This window comes from Meriones unguiculatus, chromosome 14 (assembly GCF_030254825.1).
Source record: "Meriones unguiculatus strain TT.TT164.6M chromosome 14, Bangor_MerUng_6.1, whole genome shotgun sequence".
NCBI classification, from domain to species: Eukaryota; Metazoa; Chordata; class Mammalia; order Rodentia; family Muridae; genus Meriones; species Meriones unguiculatus.
Window position 1 is genome coordinate 38,529,257 of NC_083361.1, and position 25,538 is coordinate 38,554,794.

General features: G+C 50.0%; 1 protein-coding gene across 8 annotated transcripts in view; it reads left to right on the top strand.

Annotated features, from left to right (window-relative positions):
- Positions 1-15,888, top strand: part of Nav2 (neuron navigator 2) — a 348,443-nt gene extending 332,555 nt beyond the window's left edge. For all 8 annotated transcript variants that reach the window (XM_060367205.1, XM_060367207.1, XM_060367206.1 and 5 more), the window contains 7 exons: positions 389-624; positions 2,929-3,083; positions 3,251-3,322; positions 4,027-4,223; positions 4,523-4,641; positions 10,205-10,408; positions 12,594-15,888. In XM_060367205.1, coding sequence (XP_060223188.1) covers positions 389-624; positions 2,929-3,083; positions 3,251-3,322; positions 4,027-4,223; positions 4,523-4,641; positions 10,205-10,408; positions 12,594-12,719 — 1,109 coding nt within the window. In that variant the 3' untranslated portion in view covers positions 12,720-15,888. The remainder of the gene's footprint in view (positions 1-388; positions 625-2,928; positions 3,084-3,250; positions 3,323-4,026; positions 4,224-4,522; positions 4,642-10,204; positions 10,409-12,593) is intronic.
- The last annotated feature ends 9,650 nt before the right edge of the window (positions 15,889-25,538 follow it).

Here is a 25,538-nt window from a genome sequence, read left to right on the forward strand (position 1 = left end):
GGCTAGGCCTGCCAGTCTGTGTTTTCATTCTAATATCAAAGTTTCACCGAGCTTCCTGCTTGGTCTTCCTGGTACACCTAAGTATGGCGAGCTTGGTGCCTGGCGGGAAGGAGAAAGAAGTGGGAAGAGGCAACCTAGGTTCATGGCAGACATGGGTGGACAAGACTCAGGCATGGACTGGGATAGACACTCCAAGGCCAGTAAATGCTACCAGCCAGATAGAGTCCAGAGTTGGGGGACCCAAAAACTGGAGTTGTCAGTGACCAAGCGGGTAGCTTCCCACAGCAGCGGTGTTGCGCTCTCAGCCTCCAGTGTGCTTGGATGGACAGGAGCCTTAGGACTGCCAAGAAGAGAGATGATGTCATGAACCCCCATCTCTCCCCACCAGGGCTCACGGAAAACAGCCTGGACTCTCTGGTGTTTGAGTCCCTGATCCCCAAGCCCATCCTGCAGCGCTACGTCTCCCTGCTCGTAGAGCATCGGCGCATCATCCTCTCGGGTCCCAGCGGCACTGGGAAAACCTACCTGGCCAACCGGCTCTCGGAGTACGTGGTCCTTCGGGAAGGACGGGAGTTGACAGACGGCGTCATTGCCACCTTTAACGTGGACCACAAGTCCAGCAAGGTGAGGAGGTGATCCTGAGCCTGCTGCACACGGGCTCTTTTTATGGTGTGATAGCAGCACTCTAAGCCCTCCATTCTGGAAAGCCAGGGGAGGATCTCAGAATGGGGCTGCTGAAGGAACACTATGAGTCAGATCCTCTCATCTGGGAGCTGCATCTGGGGCAGGTCAACCCTGTCCACTTAGGACCCGTACCGCTAGCTCCTCCAGACATATCTAGTTCACCAAGAACATATCATGTGCCCACTGGGTGTTATTATTTTTCCCCAAATAAAACCTTTTATGAGGCAACAATACAACCAGTAACAGCAATCAAGGTTGGTTATCCTGTCCCAGAGCAGCAGACTGTCCTCACAGAGCTCTTCAAGGACTAGTTGTCTTTGTCTCCATATTGAAGGACTGACAACAGAAACTTGAAGGACATTTGTCCCATTCCCGACACAGCTCAGGCTGTTCTAAGTGTTGGTCCTGGGGCTGGTTGAGGTCTCAGAGTCCGGTGTGTGGCCAGCTTCTTCACCCCACACAGTGAACACGGGGTACTTGTAGATGGAGTCTGACCTCGTCCTGACTGGGGAACTGGGAAGAGTTTTTGAAATGTCATTCACTTGTTCATTCATTCATCCATTCGTTCATTCATTCATCCTCCATCATGCAGTGAAAGCCTGTCATTTCTAGCTCTGTTCAGTGTGACATAGAGAATCAAAGGTGAATCGGAAAGCACTCCCCTGACTTTCAGGTCACCTTGGGCACCTAAGAGAATCCAATCTCATGCCCCAGTTATCTGTTCCCATGGTTGTAGGCCCTGTTTACCAGCTCCCCTGTGGTTTTGACGTAGGGATGGGATGAGAAAAGCCCTCCTCTCTCTATCTACAGCTTCTGAGGGAAGGAGGCTCACATGGTGAGTGGCGGGCAAGTTGTGATGGTCCCATTTCCCAAGCAGAGTGTCCGTGTAGACTCTAAGCCATGTGCTGCAGACATGAGTAAGGTGGGTGGGAGTTCCAAATGAGAAGGAAGCAGGAGAGATGTCGTGTTGAGCAGCGGCTGAGGGAATGAGGAAAACCTTGAGCATTTTCATGAGCCGGCTACATTTTGACTCAAAAGGGAAGCCTGGAGAGGTATGCAGAGGTGGAGAAACTGTTGCCCACTGAGCAGCTGGGCCAGCCTCTAAGGCACCCCAGGCTAACCCAGTCTGGTGCTTACCCTGGGGTGGTCTCAGGCTGGTTGCCTGGCTCTGGGCCTCAACTGGGGGAAAAAGGAGCTAACCACAGTTCATCCATCACTGAGTTACCACAGTGCCTAAGTCCCCGTGTGTGTCAGCCACTCACATCAGTGTGAGGCCGATATCATTGGACCCCCTCAGGAGGCTCTGGAAAGTCATCTCCTCTGTTGCACCATCCTTTCCATCTTTTTCTGCTGTGTAGCCTGGGCCCTAAGCACGTTGTGCTGCTCCAGTCTCCAGCTAAGACAGCCTTCAAGGTTCAGTTGCAGCAGGTCATTAACAGTCCCTGGGCACAGACTCACCTGCCCCTGCATGCCCTCCGGTATTTCGAGCACTTCCCAGCAGCTGCACTTGCACTTGGCTGGGACCTCTTCTGCCCCAGCGGCTTCTGCAGAGCTAGCTCTCAGAGGGAGCTTTGGAGATGGCGAAAGATGAGACTCCCGCCTTCAAAAGCCTACTGGGAAATTAGCGTGATAGCAAGAAGTGATAACTTCCTAAAGAAGTGGTTGAGTTTTAATTAGAATCTGGACCTATAGGCTGAAATGATGGCTCAGTAGGTAAAGCACTTGCAAAGAAGATCTGAATTTGATTCCCAGAACCCATGCTTTTAGAGAGAGCGAGAGAGAAAAAAAAAAGCTGGGTATAATGGACTGATTATAATCCCAGCACTGGAGAGGGAGAGACAGGCTGATGCCCAGGGTTCAGTAGCCAGCCTGTCCTGCTTGAGAGAGAGACTGTGTCTCAAAACACAGGGTGGATGCTACCTGAGAAACAACACCCAAGTTCGCCCTCTGGCCTGCACGCACAGGTACATTCATGCAAACACATATATATGCCTGTGTGCACATGCACAGGGGAAAAAAGGAGGCCTCGAGAACGTATTTTATAAGTGCCAGGAGGCAGGCCTTACCTGTCCCATGCCCACAATATCCCTGGGCTACCACATTGATGCCCTATGACTGTTAGGTTCTCAGGTTGTGTCCATAGTGCGACTTCAGAGGGACTTTTTTCCTGCCTTGGCCTTGGTCAGAGAAGGCCTGGAGCATGTGGTTTTTCCCACACCAAGCTCATTCTGCTGGCCTCCATAGGAACTGCGCCAGTATCTGTCCAACCTGGCCGACCAGTGCAACAGTGAGAATAACGCTGTGGATATGCCACTTGTCATCATCCTGGACAACCTGCACCACGTGAGCTCTCTGGGAGAGATCTTCAATGGACTGCTTAACTGCAAATACCATAAATGGTAAAGGCGGGTTCTAGACCCCAGGGGCAGGGTGCATGCCAGTGAACCAGGCCAGCATGACAGTGTTGTACTCAGTACATAGCAGAGCAGGAGGTAGCCAGCTGTCCGTGGGCCTGTCTCTCCAGCTCACCCCTAACTCGGGGCTTCTCGCATTGTGCTCCCTGCAGCCCTTACATCATCGGCACAATGAACCAGGCTACCTCTTCCACTCCCAATCTGCAGCTTCATCATAACTTCAGGTAAGTTATCCCACCCCTCATCCAGGAAGGTGGAAGAGCACAGAGAAAGAAAGACAGAAGGCTGGTGGTCAGCCCTCTCAGAGCGTCTGCTGTGTGCTCAGCTTTGTGTTCCCTGGCTCAGCTCGTTCAGTTCTCACAGTGGCCTTACGTAATTTCATTTACAAGGAAGAAACAGAGGCTCAGGGAACCTGGAGACTTCTGAGCCATACACTAGCCAGAACAGAGGCCTGAACCCTGGTCTCTGTGACTGTCAGTCACTGGTCACTGTCAGGGAGGTAGCCGTGGCCATATGTGCCTGTCTCATGCTGCATGAGCAATAACAGCCACTACTTTTAAATTGTCCCCACTTAGCAGGGTCTGTGGACCTGCCAGTTCTACTTGCTGTGAGTCCCTAATGGCTGGCTCCCCTTTAAGGATGGTCCAGTTCCATGCATGGTGATACTGCTTGCCTTGCCATCACTCAGCACCCTGCACCATGCCCCTAATCCTTCCTGTGCCTCCAGTTGGGGGGTAGACTTCATCTCTTTAGCCTGGGCCCCAGACATACTTTCAGTAGCCACCATGCAGGCCTCACTCCAATATGCTAAGTGTGGCCTCAGCCTCAATGAATGTGCTCACCTTTTGTTCCCACACACATTGGTTTTGAGGCTTGCCATGCTCGCTGGGCATCCTTGTGGTTGAAAGGCATTCCTTGACTCCCCCAGGTGGGTGCTTTGTGCCAACCACACGGAGCCTGTGAAGGGTTTCCTTGGCCGCTTCCTGAGGAGGAAGCTCATGGAAACGGAGATCAGTGGGCGGGTACGAAATACAGAGCTGGTGAAAATCATCAACTGGATCCCCAAGGTCTGGCATCACCTCAACCGCTTCCTCGAGGCCCACAGCTCCTCGGACGTCACTATCGGTAGGTGGGAGGCCAGGCAGGCTGGGGCAAGCTGCTGGGCGGATGGAGTGGGTAGTGGTCTCCCAAGAACCCTGCTTCCTCACGGATTATGTTTGTCCTGAGTACTGGCCAGGACAGCACTCAACAGAGATGTCATGCTGTCCTTCCAGGTAAAGAAGGGCAGAGAAACACCTCAAGCCAACAGCCCCACCACTGCTTAGAGAATCCAGTAACCCTTCAGTGAGGGAAGTTAGACTAGGAAGTCTCCTGTCACCACCCTGCCCCACTTCAAGTGTGATGTGTCTCCCTGTGGTCCCCAGGTCCCCGGCTCTTCCTGTCATGTCCCATAGACGTGGATGGTTCCAGAGTGTGGTTCACTGACCTGTGGAACTACTCCATCATCCCCTACCTCCTGGAAGCTGTCAGAGAAGGACTCCAGGTGAGAAGCACGCTCCTTTTGATTTCCTCAGACTTGAGTGCCCATGCTACCCCATGTGGTCTTCAGTTATGGCACAGGATGGAAACAGCAGCTGGTCATATAAGCCTTGGCTCTGCTGTGGTGTGACCCCAGGCAAAGCTTTTCACTGTCTCTCTTGTATTGATAGGGGAGATAACAGCATTATTCTGCCACAAAGTTTTAAGTATTAAATAAAATGATGGCAATCAAGCCTTCGGCACAGGAACGTAAAAGAAACAAAGCTAGATGCGTGGGTACCACTGCACAATTTGCACATCTCTCTCAGTGTGCTTCAAGTCATGGATTAGACCTAAGATCTGGGCAGAGTTTTATCATTATTACTTTTCAAGAGGAGAAAACTGAGCCCAAAGATCATAAAAACTAATCTTTCAACTAGGTAGAATAGTATACTTCTAAAATCCTACACTTGGGAGGTAAGAGAGGTGGGTCATGAGTTCAAGGCTACAGAGTACTTAACCTAGCACAGGCAAGACCCTGGCTTCCTTCTGAGGCACTGCAGAACACAGGAGCTCAAAGGATCTGTAATTTGAATCTTTACCTTCTAAACTCCATCCCAGATGCTTAAGCCTTGAGTCCAGGATAATATATGACCACCTGAGCTCAGGATACCTTGCAGGTGGCCCTGGGCCTCTTCTGGCTGCACATCCCTCCTGTCCAGTAGTGTCTGGAGCGTCCACTGCTGGCACTCAGCTTAGGAGTTACTAGGGGTGTGTTACCTCATTGCAGGATGGTTTTATCCTGAGGAACTCCTGCTGCCCCTATGCCCACCCACAACCCTGCCGAGTTCTTCCACTTGTGTTCTCTTTGTCCCAAGTTGATCTTCTGATAAAGGAAAGAGAATGAATAACCAGGGTCACTTGGGAGAAGTGAGAGGCTGCTGAGTAAAGATCTCCAAGGTGGGCTGGAGAGATGGCTCAGCTGTTAAAGGCTAGGAAGACCTCCAAGGTGTCCAAAAGACACAGCATTCTTGAGATGGTCCCTTGGTCCCCAGTGTCTGGTGGTACCAAGGCCCCTCCCAGTTGGAGCTGAACTGAAAGGGAGGCTTCAGGCATAGCTGGGGAGGACACCTGCACTTCCATCTGGGCCAGGAGCCATTGCACAAAGAACATTTCCTGTCCTTCTCTTGTGCCCCAGATGGGAGTGGCTTCAGAGTGGCTGCTGAACAGCCTGCCTGTGGCAGGGGCCAAGCAGATGTACCATCATGGCTTCTTCAGCGTAGAAGCAATGAAGGGAGACAGCTGAGTTAGGATCACGGAGGGCCACCCCATCCCAAATCTCCTAGTTCTTTCTTGTAAACAAGTACAGGAAGTGGCTCTAAAGGCTGCTGATTCATAAGGAACTCCTATATTCTCCCTGCCAGAGTTTAGATGAAAGTTTGAGGACCAGGAGGGCTTGCCATCTGCCAGGCAACACACCAGGGGCCCTGACACCCCTGCAGCCCTGTGAGTACAGGAAAGGAGACCAAGGCCAGCCAAAGCTTGGACCTTAACCCAGGTCCCTCAGCAGACCATGGTGACCGAGTGAGTGCTGGAGCGCAGAACCATGCGACAGCTACAGAGTAGCTCCAGCTACTCTGTGACTGGCTGTCCCAAGGTCCCCTATAACTTACAAGGAGACTGCTGTCGGTAGCCAGGAAGTGCTAAGAACAGTGGCTCATATAGCCCAAGCTGCCCTTGAACTTCACTATGTAGCTCGGGCTGGCCTTGAATTCCTAATCTTCCTGCCTCAAACTCCTGCGTGTAAGGATCACAGACATGTGCAACCACACTTGGCACTGTGTTTTTGCTTGTTTGTTTTGTTGTTGTTGTTTGATACAGAGTCTTTCTGTGTAGACCAGCCTGGCCTTTAACTCATAGAGATCTGCCTGCCTTTGCCTCCTGAGTGCTGAGATTGAAAGTGTGTACCACTATGCCCCGTTCAGCTAGATTTTATGGCCAAGTTCTGCATGTGATTTCACATGTTAGTTAAAAAACAAAACAAAACGAAAAGCCTCATTTCAGTTCTCTTCTGCCCTTTGACTTACTCTGAGGTCAAGCTCAGTGTGTGAAAGGTACTGTATGGGGGCCCCACTCCTCACCTCACTTTCCACAGTGCCCATGAGGGGACCATACTGCCGTTCAGAGCATGTGTGCTCTTCCTTGGCCAAGGCTTTGAGCCGAGAAGAGGTGGAGACCCAAGAATAGGTTCTAAACGGGATGTCATATATCATGAGTCAGGAAGAGAACTTCCCATGGCGAGACTGGGAAAAAAACAGGCGAGTCATTCTGCTGATGCCAGCTTTTACCATCCAACTCTAGCAATCCTTGCCTGGGGGAGATGGCATCGCCCCCTAGTGGATACTGTGCAGTTCTGCATGATCAGGCTGTAGTGTCTTTTCTGGAGTGTGTATGTCTTCTCTGTGTATGTAGGTGTATGTGTGCATGTGTATGTGTAAATAAATGCCCAGAAGTTCTTCCTAAATGTGACTAGTAGTGCTGCCATGCACATCTAGGAGCCCTGTGCTTCCCATGGGGTCAGAAGTCTCACAGCAGCCTAAAACTTAGTTTCTGGTGTCTTGGCTTCTGTTGTTCCATCACCCAGGATTCTTACCGACCTAGTAGACAGCAGCTTTCCTCCCCTGCCCCGGGGAAGGTGAATGTCTGCCTGCCCAGCTGTCCCTCCAGGGCCTGCAGCTGAGCCCGAAGCTGTACAGCACTTCCTTTGCTTGTGTCGGACTGACTCATGGCCACCTGGCCTTGACCATGTCCTGGGGAATGTAGGAAGGCTTGTAAAAACGTCTTCTGTCCTTACAGCTAACGTTTGCTGTACCTATGTACACTTACCTTATGACTCAGTCCGCAGTCCTATTCCCCTTTGTCATCAGAAACACTTGCCAAAGTGTCTGCTGTCTGCAGAGTGGAGCAATTCTGAAGACCTGCTGTTGAGGTGGACTGGTGATGGAGGGGACAGTGGCAGTGGAAGGACACGCAGAGACCTTTCATCAGTTGCCAAGGTCCCCTGACACCCTGGGCAGTCTCCTATGCTAGCTTTGGCTTTCCCCATCCATAAATGGAAAAGTGTGACCTATGGGATGACTTTAGTGGTCTGGTTTCTGGAAACCCAGAGAAGGTTCAGAGAAGTGTAGGGACTAAGGATGAAGAGCAAGTGTGGACAAGCTGCTGGGCCTCAGGAGTGCTGAGGACTTGCGTAGCCAACAGCCTTAGTGCTTCCAAAGCCTTGAGGCTCTCCTTAGAGAAGTGGTCTTGTTCCTTCAGAAGGCCTGGGAGTGAAAGACTTCTGCTCTGAATTATCTTCCTCAGCTGTAACTGTCCCCAGATGCTTCTGTGCCCTTTTCAATCCTGACCCACAGTCAGGCTCACACCTGTCGCTTTCCCAATTCCTTCCTGCTCACACTGAATCGCTTAAGATGGCTGCTGGACTGAATTCAAGGACTAAGGTTACCATTGCCCCAGACGAAGGGAGCTGTAGCAGCAAACTAGGCTAGAGGCTAGACTGGGGTGTGGGGAGACAGGGAGCTGGCGTCTGACAAAATGATGTCACAGAAGGTGCTGGGCTCAAGTGAAGGAGGAAGCCACTAATACAGAGAGATGGTCTTAGGTGGGGAAGGGCAGGTGGCATCCAGGGTAGAAATCAGCGTGTAAGACCTAGATTAACTCAGGTGACACGGGGAGAGGGGAGCCACCATTGAGAATGGTGAACCTAGGCTGGGCTGGTGTACTTCTGAGATCTGCTTCCAGGCTCCACGTCTGGCTGAGTCAAGGCTGGTTCAAAGTGGTCTCATGGGTGAGGTAAGAGAAGGCCCAGAGAAGGAAGCCTGAGTCCTGGGTTTGAATCCAGCTCTGCCTTTCAACCTTTCATATCAACACTGCCATTAGGTTCTGGTTTCCCATCTGGTAAGAGAGGGCACCAGTTAAGTAGCCTGGCCCCTCCCTGTGACTTTGGAAAGGTGTGGGTCTATCGGGCTAGAGCTGGGCCCAGTTATGTTCTGATCTCAGTACCCTTTCTCTTTCTGCTGCAGCCTTCTAAGAGGGTAGAAGAGGCACACACGCTGGGAGGCGGGGTCTGAAATTTTCCATCCACATACCCCGAGGTTACTGTGGAAGTACCTTTTTACAGCCCAGACAGCCCTGCCCTGCCCTGTCTGTGAACATGCCCTGTCATGTCTGCTTGAATGCCCGTGGACAGTGAGTAGCAGACTTGATCTGTGAAGGCTCTTCTCCTTCCCTGCCCCCGTCTGTGAACCTCGGGGCTGATGCTTCTGTTAGAGCAGCATACCTTTCCCAATTCGGCACCTGGCACCCAGAATGCTGTGAGGCACGGCCTGAAAAGGAAACTGCCACACTAGACGTAGCAGCATGGCGGTCAGATCACCACTGTGAGAAGTGACCCAGCCTAGGTTTCCATCCTTTAAAGAATATGTATGTTTCACAAAGCTGCCAGGAACAGTCCTTAAAATGGTTTCAGGGTCAAGGCCTCAAGGCTTGAGAAAAGAAACTTTGAAGCAGGATGTGCTGGCCTTACATAAATAAGTGACGCTAGAGTCTGCGCTTCGGGGAATAAATGGGTACTATCCTGGACAAGTCTGAAAACTCCCGAACCAACAAGGCCTGGTCACTCAGTTGCCTGTGCACAGCGTCTTCTCCTCGTTCTTTAAAAGGGACCAGCATGCCCACAGAAGCCCCGAGAGTCAGACAAGCTTGAAAAATGAGGGTTCAGGGCCAGGGACGATGGCTCAGCTGTTCAAATGCTTGTCATACAAGCAGCAAGGAAGAGGACCATAGTTGAGATCCCCAGAAGTCATGTGAATTCCCAATGGATGTGGTGTCCCACTTGTAGGTCCATGCTCAGAGTGCAGAAATGGGACCGTCGGAGAATGCTAGCAGGTAGACTAACTGAATTATAAACTCTGGCTCAGCTAAGCATCTGCCTCAATGACTAGTGTGTGTAAGCAGTGAGCAAGATTCCCTGCGTTGACCTCGGGCCTCCTTATGCACACATGTGGACACACGCACACACACAGACAAGTTCATTTCACCAGGCCCATTAGTGACCCCTGCCTCGTCATGTTGCTACTCAGTCTGGGTAGAATTGCCCGAGTATGGCTTGCCCAGGGGGATTCTAGAGGTGGCTTGTACAAGTTAACAGGGACTGGCTTTTTCCAGCCGACGTTCAGCAGCCTCATGGTGGAAGTGTGAAACGGCCCTGGTGGGAATATTTGCCGTGGAAACTGGCAGAGCTTCCCATCTTGCGGTTGCTTCCCTCCGCAAAGGCAGTTTAACAAATTGAACCAGCAGTGCCAGGAGGCCAATGCTGTGCACAGTGAGCTTGCAGCAGACTGAGTGAGCCCACGTCCATGAGACTGCAGAGCCTACCACCCCAGGCTGTTTATCTTGGATGACTTCCCTAGTCAGAAGGCTACTCAAGCCATAATCCTGATTTAGGAAGGTTTCTGTCAAGCTACAATACCTGGCAGTAAGAAGGTCTCAGCCAGCCTCCAGACTGTGCCCTTTCTGCCTGTTTACAGCTCTATGGAAGGCGTGCCCCCTGGGAGGACCCCGCCAAGTGGGTAATGGACACCTACCCATGGGCCGCCAGCCCACAGCAGCATGAGTGGCCTCCGCTTCTGCAGCTCCGGCCTGAGGACGTGGGGTTCGATAGCTACTCCCTGCCTCGGGAGGGGTCGACAAGCAAGCAGGTGCCCCCCAGTGATGCTGAAGGAGACCCGCTGGTGAGTTGACAGCACTCAGTGACTGGGAAGGCTCGTCTCATCCACTAATAGCGACGGTTTTCTCCAGTGCTTTCTTCCATGGTGTTACTTTTTTATTAAGACCTTTAACCTCTCTTAAGGTTTTTCTGTTCTAAGGTTAAAACTTGGATGGTTTTTCTCTCCCCTTTGAATGTCCTTACACTCTCCCCCTTTGAAGGTTCTCTGCCCCGCTGTTTATCCTCTGATTTGAGAGGACAAACCACCATTATCATATATTGTCCAGGAGAGCAAGGGAAGAGGAGGGTGTGCTAAGGGCTTGGCACCAAAGCCAGACAACGAGAGCGTTTAAGAGCAGGAGACGCAGGCAGAGGACTGACAGCCTCAACCCAGGTTGTCGAAATGATAAGCCAGAGCCAAGTTTTGCTAGGATACAGAAGAACTTCCGAAAACAAAAGGAAGACAGACAGACATTTGGGTGGCAATGACAAAGCCTCAGTCTCTTCTATACTACTCTACAAGGCACACGCATAGTCATGCTGCCAAGGTATATCTCACTCATCAAAAAGCCATAGAATGAGGAAGCAAATGTGCCCCAGTCCCCGCAGGTAAATGACTCTCAACTTACTTACCTGAAACCTGCCCCAGCGTATATGGCAGCTACAGCCAAAGTACAGCAAAGAGTATTGCTTGCATTACCTAATGGGAGAGAGTGTTCTCAAGAAGGACAGAGGGCTGGAAGACAGCCAAATGAACTTGTTCTAGCCCTTGTGGTGAGCCAGGGTACTAAATAAAGGCCAGCAGGGCACCTGGGCACAGCCATACTATTGAGGCTGTGAATAGGAGCTGATTAAAATAATTCAGTGCTGCTATCCTGCCCATGGTCTGAAGGGAGCGCTGGAACTGACATTTCTCAAGGTCAAGGTCATGGAGGTCTTACCGAGGTCAGCAAGCTCATTGTGTCATGTCTTATATGAAAGTAGGACCTGGGTTTCCTTCAGGGTGAAGCATTTGGATCAAACTTGGAAGGTGACCTTTCAGAACAAACCCAGTCTCCCAAAGGGGTTCCTGCTGGTACAAGCACCCCTGTACCTAGTCAGATGCTTGGAGTATCTCCTGAGCCTCTCTTTGTGCCTAGTGCTACACATTTCTATTGTAGTAGCTCTCTTCTGGTCCCTCCCACAAGAGCATGAGTCCTTCCCAAGAGCTGGCCTGACCTGATTTTGTCTCAGAACCATACCCTATGGGCACTGGCGGTGTTCAGTAAGTGAGTGTGCACCCCTGTGGCCGAGGATCGGCCACTACATCTGTATCACAGCCTCACGTCTCCCTTGGTTCTAGCTCTGCCTGGTTCCCTGGAGAGATTCTGCAAAGCATTCAGAAGGCAGCTGGTTCCATGCTCTGCTATGCTAGCCTTTTCCTTAGCTCTTTCTCCTAACTTGCTGTATAAAATACAAAGTACAATCTATAGTTATAAGCAAAATCAAAGATATTTTTTGTTGTCCTCATGTGTTCTCAAAAATGTGGTCAGTATAGAATATGCAGGTCACGGGAGGTTAGGACCAAAGGCTCTTCTTTCCCTTGAGGTAAAGGTGACAGAGAACAGCTCAGACTCCTGAAGCTTGCTCTGCTCTTGAGTGGTCAGCATACCCTGTCCCTTCCTTACCAAGATAAGCGCTGTGTCTGGTCCATGCATAGGGAATGGGAGGCTTGGGTGCTTTGGTATTTGACATGGTGCAGACCCCTGCAGGCTGTTTGCTCTGAGGCTTTGCTGCTGGCAAACTGCTCTTCCCTTTCCTAAACCCGTGGCAGTTGCTGAAGCCCCTGAGGCTCGGATGTTAAAGCCTCCCGGGTTCCACAGGCAGCAGCTGTAGGATGGCAGTAGTAGGGCCTTCCTACGCTATGTTATGTTATGTGTGGCTCACATAGCTCAGCCCACACCTCCGCGTGATGGGCAGGAACTAGTCATACTTCTGTTTGACCAGTAAGGAACTGCCACAGGAAGGAACTGAGTAACCTCGCAAGCTCGTACAACAGGTAAGCAGGGGAGCCAGAATTTGAACCCTGTGCTCTGTGCTCTTGTCCACAGCCTTTCTTGAGAGCTGTGGCCCCAGAGTGAGTTTGAAGCAGGTGGCAGGAGCTCCAAAGAGGCCAGGGTGGGCTTCCCTGTGAACTGACAGGCATTCCCAACCCTCCGCTATCTCCACAGATGAACATGTTGATGCGGTTGCAGGAAGCAGCCAACTACTCCAGCCCCCAGAGCTACGACAGCGACTCCAACAGCAACAGCCATCATGACGACATCCTGGACTCTTCACTGGAGTCCACTCTGTGACCGAGGCCCCCCGCGTCTCCTCGCTCCATCCCACCTGCATCCTCCATTTCATTCTGAAGATGACTTCCTGAGCCAGCCCTGGCTGCCACAGCCTTGAAGCCAGAGCAGAGTGACAGGGATAGGAGACCCCAGCCCTAGCGCTCTGCCCTTGCATGCGCAGCCCAGGGCCTCCTCCCCACACAGTGACAGCTGTCCTAGCCTCTGTTCTACTCTCCTTCTCGGTTTGCCTTGTTGCCGTGACCTCCGTGAGACACTGAAGATACTTCATGGGAAAGGATCCTCGCCGTTGAGATATAAAGAGATTGAATGAAAGTTTTAAAAATAAGATTCCACTCAGTGCCCTGAAATCCAACAGCGCGCCTCCTCAAGCTACCCCCCAGAAAGAAAAGACTAAACCCAACTAGGAAATAGACACAACAGGGCTTCCCTCAGCACAGACCCACCAGCTTGGGTCTGGCCACCAGCACCCCAGAGCCATGCCACCCCACCCTCCACAGAAGAATTGGTGCTAACGAGGGTGCTTGCTTGGAACGCCACCCAGGGACACTGATGCATCATATGTCTCTGTTTTCCACATGGTGCTCTCCTTCCCCGAGAAGTATTTTGTCTATTCCAATACACCCCTTCCCCTTCAGCCCATCAGCCCCAGTTATCCGTGAGAGCAAGTGAAGAGGTGAGAGTGTGAGCGAGCGGATGGGACTAGCAACACAGAAAAGAGCGCCTGTTTCCTTCGTCTGTCCACATGGTCAGGTTTCTGTCCGCAAACACTGTGTACTGTGCAAGTAGTTCTTTGGAGAACTATCAACCCTTGCCTGTGTCTGCCTTTCTACCTGGTTGATTGTGAAAGTTCCCTTCTCCTCTACTACCTCCTCCCTCCCCGCCACACACCTTGACCAGAATTAATCCTCTGGTGAAAGCAAGAGCTAAGTAGAGTTGAGTTTGCCCCTCCTCAGCTTGGATTTCAGTGTTCTGTGCCCTCGACACCTCCTTCTGGGGCTGTGGGCACCTGTATCCTTGCAGATAGATAGAGGAGCACCAGTTCTCTTCCTGTGGGTGAGCCACGGACCTTGCTTTTCCATCTCTGAGGGCTGAGAACCCCACTTCATCACCTCAGGCATCCCAGACTCCAGTTGCAGGAAGAGTTGCTGCTGTCCTCTCAGCAAACCCTGGCACTTTCCCCAGAACCAAGGTGACACAGCTTAGCAGGGAGGCGCAGCTGCCCTTCCCAGAACTCTGGCCCTGCCTCCGTCCTGACGAGCCTCGCCTGACCTGTCCGGTGCTGACCCCATGCAATGCCTTACTGGTTTTGTACTGACCGTGTCCATTTACATGAGTGTTGTGCCTGCCTGGGGTTGTGTGTGCGTCTTCCCCATCGAAGTGAACAGGGCTATAAGTCATCTTTTCATAGAGAGAACACAAGTTGCCGACTTCTCATCCGAAAGACTCATCTGTGTGGGTGTATGATTGTGGGTAGAGAGAGAGAGAGAGAGAGAGAGAGAGATCCATTTCTTTAGGCTCCTGTTAGTCTCCAGCGAACGACCTCCCTGGACGGTAACCCCGTAAGTCCATGCGACTTTGCAAATCTGTACTCCAGGGGAAACCTAGTGTGCCTTGGCTCCAGCACACTGGTGGTCTCCTTACCGGGTCCGGACATTTGAGCTCTTTGTGTTTTATAGTCTTTCCCAGCCCCAGTGGGGGTGTCAGTAACGATCAGGTTTTTTTATTTCACTTTTTTGCTGTTCTATTCTTGGATGTTTGTCTCAGTAAATTTTTTTTTTTCATACCTTATAAGCTTGACCCAGAACTGCTCACTTTGCTTGGAATGGCACTGTTTTTTGTTTGTTTGTTTTGTTTTTTTTTCCCCCTCCCTCATTGAAAGGAACAAGAAAGTGTCCTGTTAACTGGTAAAGAGAAACATTTCCACCCCCTGCTGTAATCCCACACTCAGCCTTCACTTCCGGTGTGGCTGTGAGTGTGTCTTCTTCTGTTGTTTTGTTTGTAATAAAACTTATAAACCATATGTCTAGCCTGTGACCAGAGCCAAACCCTGAGCCTTCCAGTGCCCCTGAAGGGTAGCCTACCCTTCTCAGTCTATCTCCCAGCAATGACCGTACACTATCATACTGTGAACTTGGGAGCTAGTTAAATCAAGTCCCTCCTTGCGCATAGTTTTCTCAGTCACCCTCGGAGTACACCCTGCCAACATTATTTGGAACTGTTGTCTTTAATGACACCCTCTCCCCACTCGCCATGCCTAGACTTCTCGCCTACCATATCCAGGCTCACAACAGAAACCTGTGTACCTACTGCCGCCTGTCTGGCCAGCGGCGATTTAGTGCCTCCTAGCTCAGCTGCCTTCCTGAAGCTCTGGGAAGCCGGCTGTCTAAAAGGCGCATTTCCTACTGGGTCATGATTTTACTTTCCTGTTGCTCAGCCTTGGACAAAGTGACTTTGGACTCACTTAGGGCTCTGTCTGAAATGCTTCCATTTTGCCTTTTTCTATAGATAGGCTAATTTTGAAATGAAAGTAATCCTATGCAACACTGATGCTAAGGTACCAGTGGGAACCAATGTTTGCTTCCCAGGAGACCAAGAATTCCACAATGAGTTGGGAAGTCCTTTTAATTTAAGATTGGGGGTGGGGTGGGAGTGTAAGAAAGGCAAGGCTTGCCCATATCTTTCTCTGACCTTGGGGACATTTTCAATTTTATTGTTTATGCTCGACTTTAAGATTCTGTGTGCCCAAATTTGACCTTGGCAAATCTATTTGAAAAGCAAAACAATCCAACTTTGTGGATATTGAGTGGGAGGTTTGCTGTTTTGACCTGCTTGTTTTGGGCCGAGCAGTTATGAAACATGTTCTATAAGATGTACATTTTTTTTTCATTGTAAAATAGAAATTGTAAATAATCAATGAAACTGCTGCATTTTGATGACTTTTTTCTAGCCATTTTTAAAGAGAAAACTAGGAATTGAGTATTTTGTGTACGGTATGTTTCCACCGCCCTCTTCCCTCCCCTCCCTCCCTATTTAATTTTCATTTGTCATGAGGTTTTTGGGTTTGAGAACAATCCGCTGGAGATCTGCCCCATGTCATAGAGAATAAAGCTGATGATTGTACCAGACTTAAATTATTCATGATTCAATAAAGTTAATGCTTATTTATTCAGATCGGCCGTTTACCTTCTCTGTGTTCCTGTGAGACCTGCCTTGTGTTAAGTTTATGCCACAAAGACATATTTCTTCCCCCGAAGGCTGTGAACCTGAGGAGCCCCAAACCTGTTTCAGAGACACCTGTGCTGGGAAGCCATCAGGAGCCACCTCTGCCCATTTCTCTTGGAAGCCACTGCCACCCACTGGAGTTTGTTAAGGACGCAGCCATGAGTCTGCCATCTGTCAGAGTCAGTGCTCCTTCTGGAATGCTGCTTTCCCAAATCCACTGTGGCCCTCCAAATTCTCTTTCTCTTTGCTGTTGTTCAAAATTTAATGAGTTTGTTTGGATTTTTGCCTTTTGATTTTTTCTTTTCAGATACAGTTTTATGTGTCCCATGCTAGTCTCAAATTCAGGGATAACACTGAACTTCTAGTATTCCTGCATGTACTACCATGCCTGAGCCTGGGTGGAGCCGAGGGCTTCCTACGTGCTATGCAAACACTTAGAGCCCCAGCTGCAAGTCTGTTTTCCATTGTACATTCTTGGCAGGCACAGTGTGCTGTTGCAGGCATGGGTGCAGAGACCAAATCACAGTCCTTCTCTTCCCCTCAGACTCTGCAAGTCCACATTTTCACCAACTGTGTCGTGCTAGTGCTCACTCAGCACCTGTCAGCCAGCTTCCCCCTGGCTCCCTTCTTCAGTGGCCTCCAGCCTCTGTTAATCACTCCTGTCTTTGCTGTTAAAATCAGCTGCTGAGCTTCTGCGTGTAAGACCACACGATATCTACCCAAATCGGCTCAAAACTTCCAGTCCTATCAGTGCAGGCAGGAATAACAAGTTCCAGCTCTTCTCTGTGTTAGACTGTAAAGACCAGGCTGGGCTGGAACTTGCTGGACGTCCCAGGTTGGCCCTGAACTTACTGAGATTTGCGTGCCTCTTGTGTCTGCGGTATACACCACCCACCCCACCATTTTTCCCCCAGTGGCTGAATAGCATTTAATGGGCTAAACAAACTTTCCTCATGCACTCACCTACCAGCTAGCATCTTAGTTGACTCCATAGCATAGCTACTGAGAATGTCAGGTGACATGAACTGCACATATCTTTGAGAGACCGATTGTGTTTCCTTTGGACATAAACCCAATAGTGGGATTTCTATACCCTATAGTTAGTCTGGCTTTCATGTTTTTTTGTTTATTTTATATACAGGTGAGTTTGTCTGCATGTATAATCTGTACCATATACACACAGTGCTATTGGAGTCCAGAAAAGGATGTTGGGTCCCCTAAAACTGGAGTAACAGCCAGTGTGAGCCACCATGTGTGTGCTGAGACCCACACTGAGATCCTCTGCAAGGGCAGCGTGTGCCAGCTGAATGTGGTTGTGTATGCCTTTAATACCAGCACTTGGGAAGCAGAGGCAGGCCTTGATCTCTGAGTTTAAGGCCCGCCTGGGCTAGATAGAGAGTTCCAGGACAGCCAGAGCACTGTAGAGAAACCTTGTTTGGAAAAAAAAAAAAAAAAGGTGGGGAGGGAGCTGGGGTGAGGCAGCAAGTGCTCTTAGCGGCTGAGCCATGTCTCCTGCCCCGGTTTGAAGGCTTTGAGAAGCCTGTCGTGTTCTCTTAGAGCTGTACTATATACATTTCCATTGACATTGTCGGAGCTCTTACTCCACGCCTTCCCCAGCATTTAACTGTCTTGTCCTTTTGAGAGTATCTGTTCTAGCTGGATCCTGGGTGGTGCTAGAGCTTGACTCCGTGGACCACACTCTAAGTAGACGAGAGCTGGTTCCCACATACCTCCCTGCTTACCACAAGAAAGACTGCATGGTGCCTCGAGAACTTAAAAATGTCACAGGCTTTCTCCAAAGTTCCACAAAATCTTCAAAATAACCCGAGACAGTTTTTTCCCTCCCACTTTAAACCTGGAATTAAATAAAAAAAAATCAGAGAAAATTTGTCAAGATGCTATGGCTACAAGGTGAGAGAATGGAAGTTCAGCTCCAAACCTTGCCTGATCTCTGAGCCTCATATTCCAGGGACATCACCAGCAGACAGAGGCATCAGGAGGTGGTGCCTTAGCACTCACCTTTAGCAGCAACCACAGAGTCAAAGGTTTAAAGAGTCCTGTGGATCACAGTGAGGTTGATCCTCCACAGCACAGCCAGCTCCAGTACTGAGGATCTGAAATTCCCCACACATGAAAATGCATGATGGCCTGACCAGGAAGACAGAGAATCCAGGTATTTACAATGGGCAACTTCAGTGCTTGTCTAAAAAGCAGGAGGCGGAGGGACAAGAAGCGATTAGGGGGGTCTGCAGCCTGTGACAGGGGGTGCCAAGTGCTGTCACCTAGGAGCTGCTTCCTGGGGTGTCCCGGGAAATGGGGTTGGTTGGCACACACAAAGCACATGAGAGGCTGGATAACTTTAAAGAGGAGATGGTTTAAAGTCTCTGCATACATATTATCAGTATTATAATTACATACAATATATTCTATTCTGTATAAAATATAATTATTTTCTATGATTATAAATATAATTATAAAATACATATTATAACATGTAAATTATAGATTATATTATTACCTCCACCTTATAGGTGCAGAGTAGCCTAACAGTGTTCAATAACTTAACTGTATATTAGAAATGAATTTTTAAGCACTTGGGAGGCAGAAGCAGGTAGATCTCTGAGTTTGAGGCCAGCCCGGTTTACAGAGTAAGTTTCAGGACAGCCAGGGCTACACAGAGAAAACCTGTCTTGAAAAAACAACAACAAAACATAACAAACAACAACAAACGTGCGAATAGTGTGAAGAACTAGAAGACTAGACCAGATAAGCTCAGACCCAGCACATACTGCCCTTCCTGTGTGGGATTGTGAATAATGTCAGCGACTATAGGACCTGAGGAGGAAAAGATACAGCTTGACCAGCTTGAAGCTTGAACCTAATGGCAGCTGCTGGTTCCCACTGAGAAGCTTGAAGTTGGCCTGTTCTTTTTAGAGGCTCAGTGTGCTCACCAGCTTGGGAAAGACCTTCCAGACTGCGCTTCAGCTCTGGGCAGTTTTCAGCCATCAGCCGTTAGTCGTTGGGGGACAGACGAGTAGGAAAGGAACATACACATCCCTCCTCCACCGCAGGACCCACCTGGGACACTGGTTGCTCAAGGCTCTGCAAAATTCACAGTGATGGAAGCTAGAATCTGTGTGGCACAGTAGAGGAAGCAGGAGGGGCAGTGGCAGGCTTCTACCCTGAGCTTAAAGCCTCAGCTGCCACCTCACAGGAACTGCTGACTTCAGCAGACCAGCAGACTGGAAAAGAGTCACGAGGTAGTGGGGCTGCTGCACAAAGGGGCTGGGAACAGCCTGACGGGAACGCGGGCTGTGCTTGGCCTCCGTGTCTGTTGATAGCTGTGATGGAACTTTGCGGGCGCCACAGCCCAATAGTGGCAGGGGCAGTCATGTGGGCCCTTCCAGAAGGAAGGTCCAGGGCAGTCCTCTGGTTAAGTTCAAAGTTAAGTGTGAGCTATACCACTTCATGCCACTCAACTCCCCCTATCCCTGCCTTCAATTACGACACAACCAGCCACATTTGTGCCACAGCCTCAAAGACCCCGACACCCTCCCTGAATCTTGCTTGTCCCCACAACTCTGATTCCTTGGCCTACATAGTCTCTGTAGGTGTCCCAGGACAGAGCTTCGTGGCCTCCAAGGGCCAAATTGGGCACCAAAAAGAAAGGATGCAGCCAGGTGTGTATGAGGGAGTGTGACCTGAAGGTGGCAGAAATGGGCTGCACTGCATAGCCTCTGGGGTCCAGACAGGAGCTGGAAAGCCCGTGACAAGGCAGCAGCAGGTATAACCGTGCTGTGATTGGCAGGCTGGTCCTGGCTTCCCTGAAGCTTAGCTTACCAAGCAGGGTGAGGGCAGAGGGCAGAGAACAAGCTTGTATGCGGGCTCCAGCACTGCTTGCTCTTTAGAGTCTCCCCCTCTGACATCCCTGGCTCCATCATTTCTGGACAGTCACCACTGGCCTAGGAAGCAGGGCAGAATTTTAGCCCTCAGCCCAGAGATTAATTAGAATGTTCTGGGAGAGACACCTGTATTCGGGAGAAGAGTGTGAGTTCCGGCACAGCTTTGGGATGCTTAGAGACCCTGTCACAAAACAAAAAAACCAACAACAAATGTTGCCAATTAGGGCCACCCTGTCTACTACCTCCCAGTGACCAGCAGAGGGCAGCAAAGCCCAAACAAAGTTAATCCTATCAGCAACCGCTCTCCTCTTTCCCTCCCCTCTTCTCTTTTCCTCCCCTTCTGAGTTTTTCTGTCCTTCTTCTCTTTGTCTCTCCTCTCTGTGAGTCTGTTGGTGACCCGTTCTTCTTTTTTCTCTCCCCTGGCTCTGTCCGTGGGTCTCCCCTTCCTCGATGCTCCCATCCCCACCTCAGGGAATGTAGTGGTGTATAAAGAGGAACTAGTGGGTGCTGGGCACCTTAAGCCACACACCACCCTCTGTGGCTGCAGTAAGGTGAGGCCTCAGGGACGAGTAATGAAAAGACTTGGCAAGGTGCCCTCGGTCAGGACTAGAGAAAGGATCTGTCCTGGGGTGCTCTGGTCCCAAAGCGCAGAGTCTGACACGATTGTTAAACTGTACCTGAACAGCTGCCACCTCAGCACTCAGCCCTAGCAAGTGAGCCCTTAGCAATTGAGAAGTTGAGCCTAAAGGCATTACCACACTTAAGAGGAGAGACTGGTGTTTAGAAAGGGAAGAAATTTATAGCAGCTAATCCTGAGGCAGGACAAGATCCTCTGGGTCTGAGGACCAGCGGATACAATTAGATGTACAGGCTGCAGAGTTGCTGGTATCCAGCTCCCCTGCTCACAGGCTGAGTCCTTGAGAGACAGGGCTGCTCCAGGAGCCCAGGCTAGCTCTTCAGTAATGTCGGGAGAAGCGGTCGCCTTCAGTAAGTGCCCCCTGCAGCTCCCACCATCTCTCTCTAGCTTTATTTTGTGTGGGAGTCCACCCCTTCTGATGGTGACCTTGGACCTGATCTGTCTTCTTGGCTTCTTCTTGAAGGTGGAACAGAAATACAGATGGGGGGGGGGGTTCTCACTTGCTCACACTGAGTTGCTGACACTGGCCACGGGATCAGTGCTTCCCTCTGGACTCCTAGTCAAAGAATATCCTACTTGGAGTCCACCTGACTCCAAGATCCTCCACCTGAGCAAGACATCACCATGGAGACACCTTGAAATTTGCTGGTGGCAGTACCCCATGTGAAGCATAGAGCTAATGGGAGCCATTTTGGGCTTCTTTTCTGTTGACCACAGAGGCCATAGTCAAGGCTAATGACTATAGCCAGGCAAGGCAGTGTGTTCTGGCTGTGACTTACAAAACCTGGGATCTCCAGCCAGCCACTGGGCTTAAATCGGCTTGGTGCCAAACCTGTGGGAGTATGGGTAAGTCACTTCCCATTTCAGAAGCTGCACACCACACACCATTAAGATGAAGGTGACAGTAATAGGACTGTCTTAGAGGTCTGACCAGGATAAATGGGCCAAATAGTATGTGCAGGGTGAGACACTTGCAAAAGTTAGCTGTGATAACAATCTTTTTGGATCTAAAGGTTGATGAGAGGCTGGGGGTGTGGGCTTATGTAACTTACATGAAGCTTGGATTGATCCCCAGCACCCATAAAACAGGGCATTGTGGCACATACCTCTAATCCCAGGACTTAGGAAGTAGTGGCAGGAGGATCAGAAGTTCAAGGTCATTGTTGGTCAAATAGTGAGTCAGTGTAGCATGGGCTACCTGAGGCTAGTTTCAAAAATAAAATAAAAATGTCATCAAGACCTTCCAGGCTAGAATGCACATCTGGCCACATGCTTTATGGTGGAGTCATTGCTGAAGGTGTGGTTTCTAGACAAGACACCTCAGAAACTCGTGCCCAGCCTTGGGCTCAGGAAGGTTAGAGTGAGACATTGGCCACCTGAGCTGAGAACCCTTTCATGACTGGCCTCCCACTGCCTCCTTGACTGGCCCTTATTCTGTATCCCTGTGTGAGTCCTGGGCCTGCCTGTGTTGCCATAGCAGTGGAGAAGCTTGGCAGGTACCTGATTCCATAGCAGCCTGACACTGGGTCCCAGAGTTAGCTTCCTTCTCCCTTCTCTCTGGCAAATGTTGAAAGAAGTCCCAGGGTAGGGGGTAGGGAGAGTGGGGCAGCTCTTTAATGCTGCCACCTGCACTGGGCCCTGCCTACGGCACTGATGCCCTGCTTATGTGTTCCTGTCTATTGGGCTGGGGTATGTTGAGCATACACAGCGCTGCACAGCTGTCTACACACGAAGCTCTGTCATAACTGGGTGGCCGCACACTACCACACAGCCTGAGTTCTTTCTCGCCCAGACCCACACGTGTGGCTCAACAGGAGTGTCACCACAGTGACAGTAGCCCTTCCTGTGTGCCTCCCTTCGCCTGCAGCGTGGCCCAGGTTAATCTCTGCGGCGCAGTAAAATGACCAGGCTGCAGGCGGCTCTTCCGGCCTTCCTGTTGGAAACGAGCATGTGGGATGGTCTTGTGAAGCAGGAAGCAGGGCATAAAGAAGGAAGCTCCTGCTCTGCGGAAATGAGAGGAGTGGTCCAAACAGGAGTCTTTCTGGGTAATATGTGGGTAAAGACATCAGGTATGATAGCAGGGTTGGCTGGAAAAGCAAGGCCGGACCTGGGAAGATGACTGAAGTTAAATGCAGGGGGTGGTGAATCCCTGATGGTTGCCTACTCAGAAGCCGCCTCGCTCTTCTGTCAGAATCACAATTTGGTTCAGGCAGAGAACAGACCACAGTCAGCCTGAGCTGACTCTGACACCTCCTATCAGTTCAGGCACAGTATGGAGCCAGTGAGACCTAGTGGGTATCTGCTGAGGATTCTGGGAAGCGTTTCCCTTCCAGATTCCATGGGAAAAGAAGCTCCCTTTGCTCCTTTGCTGTGGTACTTCTTGCCCCCTGCTTTGGATACCACCATGTGATGTCATCTTGATGACTGGAGCTACAGGGCCACATGGTCACCAAGGGCCACATGCTCCAAGTGAAGTCACAAGAAACTAATACATGTTTGTTTAAATACCAGGTAAGCCATTGCTAGCAAGGTTTGCCCACCCAGTACAGCTACATTTCCTGAGGGCTGGGGGCCATATATGTTGTTAGTGGATATTGTCTCTTCTGATGGCTTTTGAAAAGGGCTTCAGAGAGTACAAATCACTATGACATCCAGGGCCTGTGAGGTAAAGAATAGAGGTATAGGAACTAAATGTGTCCTGGCCACATTCCCTCTTTTACTGGTGCCCAGGATTCTATAGGCAAGAGAAGTCCAGGATCCCAGAGCAGTTATGAGCCAAGAAATGAGTGGTGGCCCTCCAGACATCTGGAAACAGTAGGCAGGAGGGTAACCATGATGCCACAAAACAGGGCAAGCAGACAGCTGGGAAGGAAAGCAAGCAGACTCCTCTTCACCAGCAAGATGTTGCAAGACTTCAGAAGAGAGGTGGCTCAAGGGGTACACACCGGGATTCCTGGTGAGTCGGGTGGGTGGTAAGGGGCTTGTAACAGTTATTAACACCAAGGATGGACACACAGATAAACAGAAGCACGGCAGGGTCATTTGAGGCCAATTAAACAGTCTGACTTTTTCTTCATCTCTCTTGAATGTGTGGTGCTAATGTTCACCTCTTAATCATAGAAAGAGTGATGAATGCAAAATGATTCTCTTAGCCAAGGTGCATGCAGCAATAAGTGGCAGAGCGAAGACACTGACCAACATCTTAACTCATGTCACACTTGCCTTTTGGGTGATGTTTTAACTTAAAAATTGGTCCAAAATTAAGAAGGTTGACTTTTAATTTATTATTGTTATTATTGTGTGTGGGCATGACATGTGTATGGGAAGGAGTGTAGAGGTCAGAGGATAATTTTGTGGAGTTATTCTCTCCTGTCTTTGTACGGTGCACCGGTCAGATGTTTTTGTCAACTTGACACAAGCCAGAGTCATTTTGGAAGAGGGTGCCTCAACTAAGAAAGGTCTTGATAAAACTGGTTGGCAGGCAAGTCTGTAGGGCATTTTTTTAACTGATGATTTATGTAGGAGGGCCGAGACAAGTGCGGGCAAAGCCACCTCTGAGAGGTGGTCCTGGATCATGTAAGAAAGCAAGTGAAATAAAACTATGAGGAGCAAGCCCGTAAGCAGCACCCCTCCAAGGCCTCTGCATCAGCTCCTGCCTCCAGGTTCCTGTCCTGATTCCCTTTGTGATAGACTGTGACCTGTAAGCCCAGTAGCTCCCTTTCTCCCAAGTTGCTTTTATTCATGGTCTTTATCACAGCAATAGAAACCTAAGTAAGACACTTCGGTTTCAGGGATCAAGCTCATATTGCCAAGTGCCTTTACAAGCCACCTCCTCTGCAAAAGTCAAAACCAGGTTGGACTAACTCAGTCCTGCTTCCCCTTTCGAGTGCAGGTGTTCGAACATGCAGTGCCCTAGTTGATAGGAACATAGCTTGCACAGAGTAGATACGCAACAAATGACTTAGGGGAGAGACTCCCACTGAACAGCAGGCATGTGAGGCCAGCAGAAGGAAGAAGGAGCTGTGGGAGGGTTTTTTCCTTAGCATTTGCTCTCTCCCACAGGCAATTGCCTGTCAGAGATGGCACAGCTGAACAATGGCTAAGAGCTGCCGTGGCCTCTGGAGAAGGACTGCTTGGTTTGAAAGCTCTGCTTTGTCACTTACTAATTGTGTAGCAGGTTTCCCAACCCTTTGCGCCTCAGTTTCTCTGCCTGTAAATGTAAGTTAAAGAAGGCTGCTATGAGGCATAGTGCAGGAAGTTAAGTGTTGGCAAGTGCTGGCTAAGTGTTACCACTATCTCTACCTGTAACCCTGCCTTGAGAGAGACGGTCCCAGCTTCGTGGCCCAGTCCGCACTTGGGAATGCTCTGTGCCCATCTCCATTTGTTGCCCTTTACCGAACTACCTTTCTCTCTCCCCTGTAGCTGGCATTTTGCTATTTTATGGGGTTGTTTTTTGTTCCATCTTTCTCCACCCCTTTTCTTCTTCCCTTTCATCCCCTAATACTAGATAGGAGATTAAAAAAAAAAAAAAAGGATAGAGAGGAAAGGGGGCAACGTTATCATTAGACTGCATCCTGTTGATTAGGGCCATTGAACTCCTTGGGGCAAGTTTGATCTTCATCATCAGGAAATCTAATTTCTACTTATTTCTTCTTTGCATAGAACTACTTAACAAACGACAATCAACAGCAACCAACAAGCAAGCAACAACCAACAACCAACCCCTCCTCCATGCCCTAGCATTTATATATTCTCTGAGAAGTCCCAAGAACTTCAAAAGTTGCAGAAACTATCTGCAGATGGCAAAACCACACCTCTGCTAGAGCATGAGGTGAATCATAGTCACTGCTGTGAAGCAGCCCCACGTCCCCACACTAAAACAAAAACATAGTCTTATAATATTGCCATGTTTGTTTGTTTGTTTTAAAGAAACCAAAATTCCAAAATTCTCACTGCACTTCCCTGCAGGGAACTCTGCAAAGCAGCCCCTCTCCCCTGTTGTAGGGGGCGGTCCTCCAGCAGAGCAGCCACCATCTTCCTCAGATCAGCTGTGCCTGC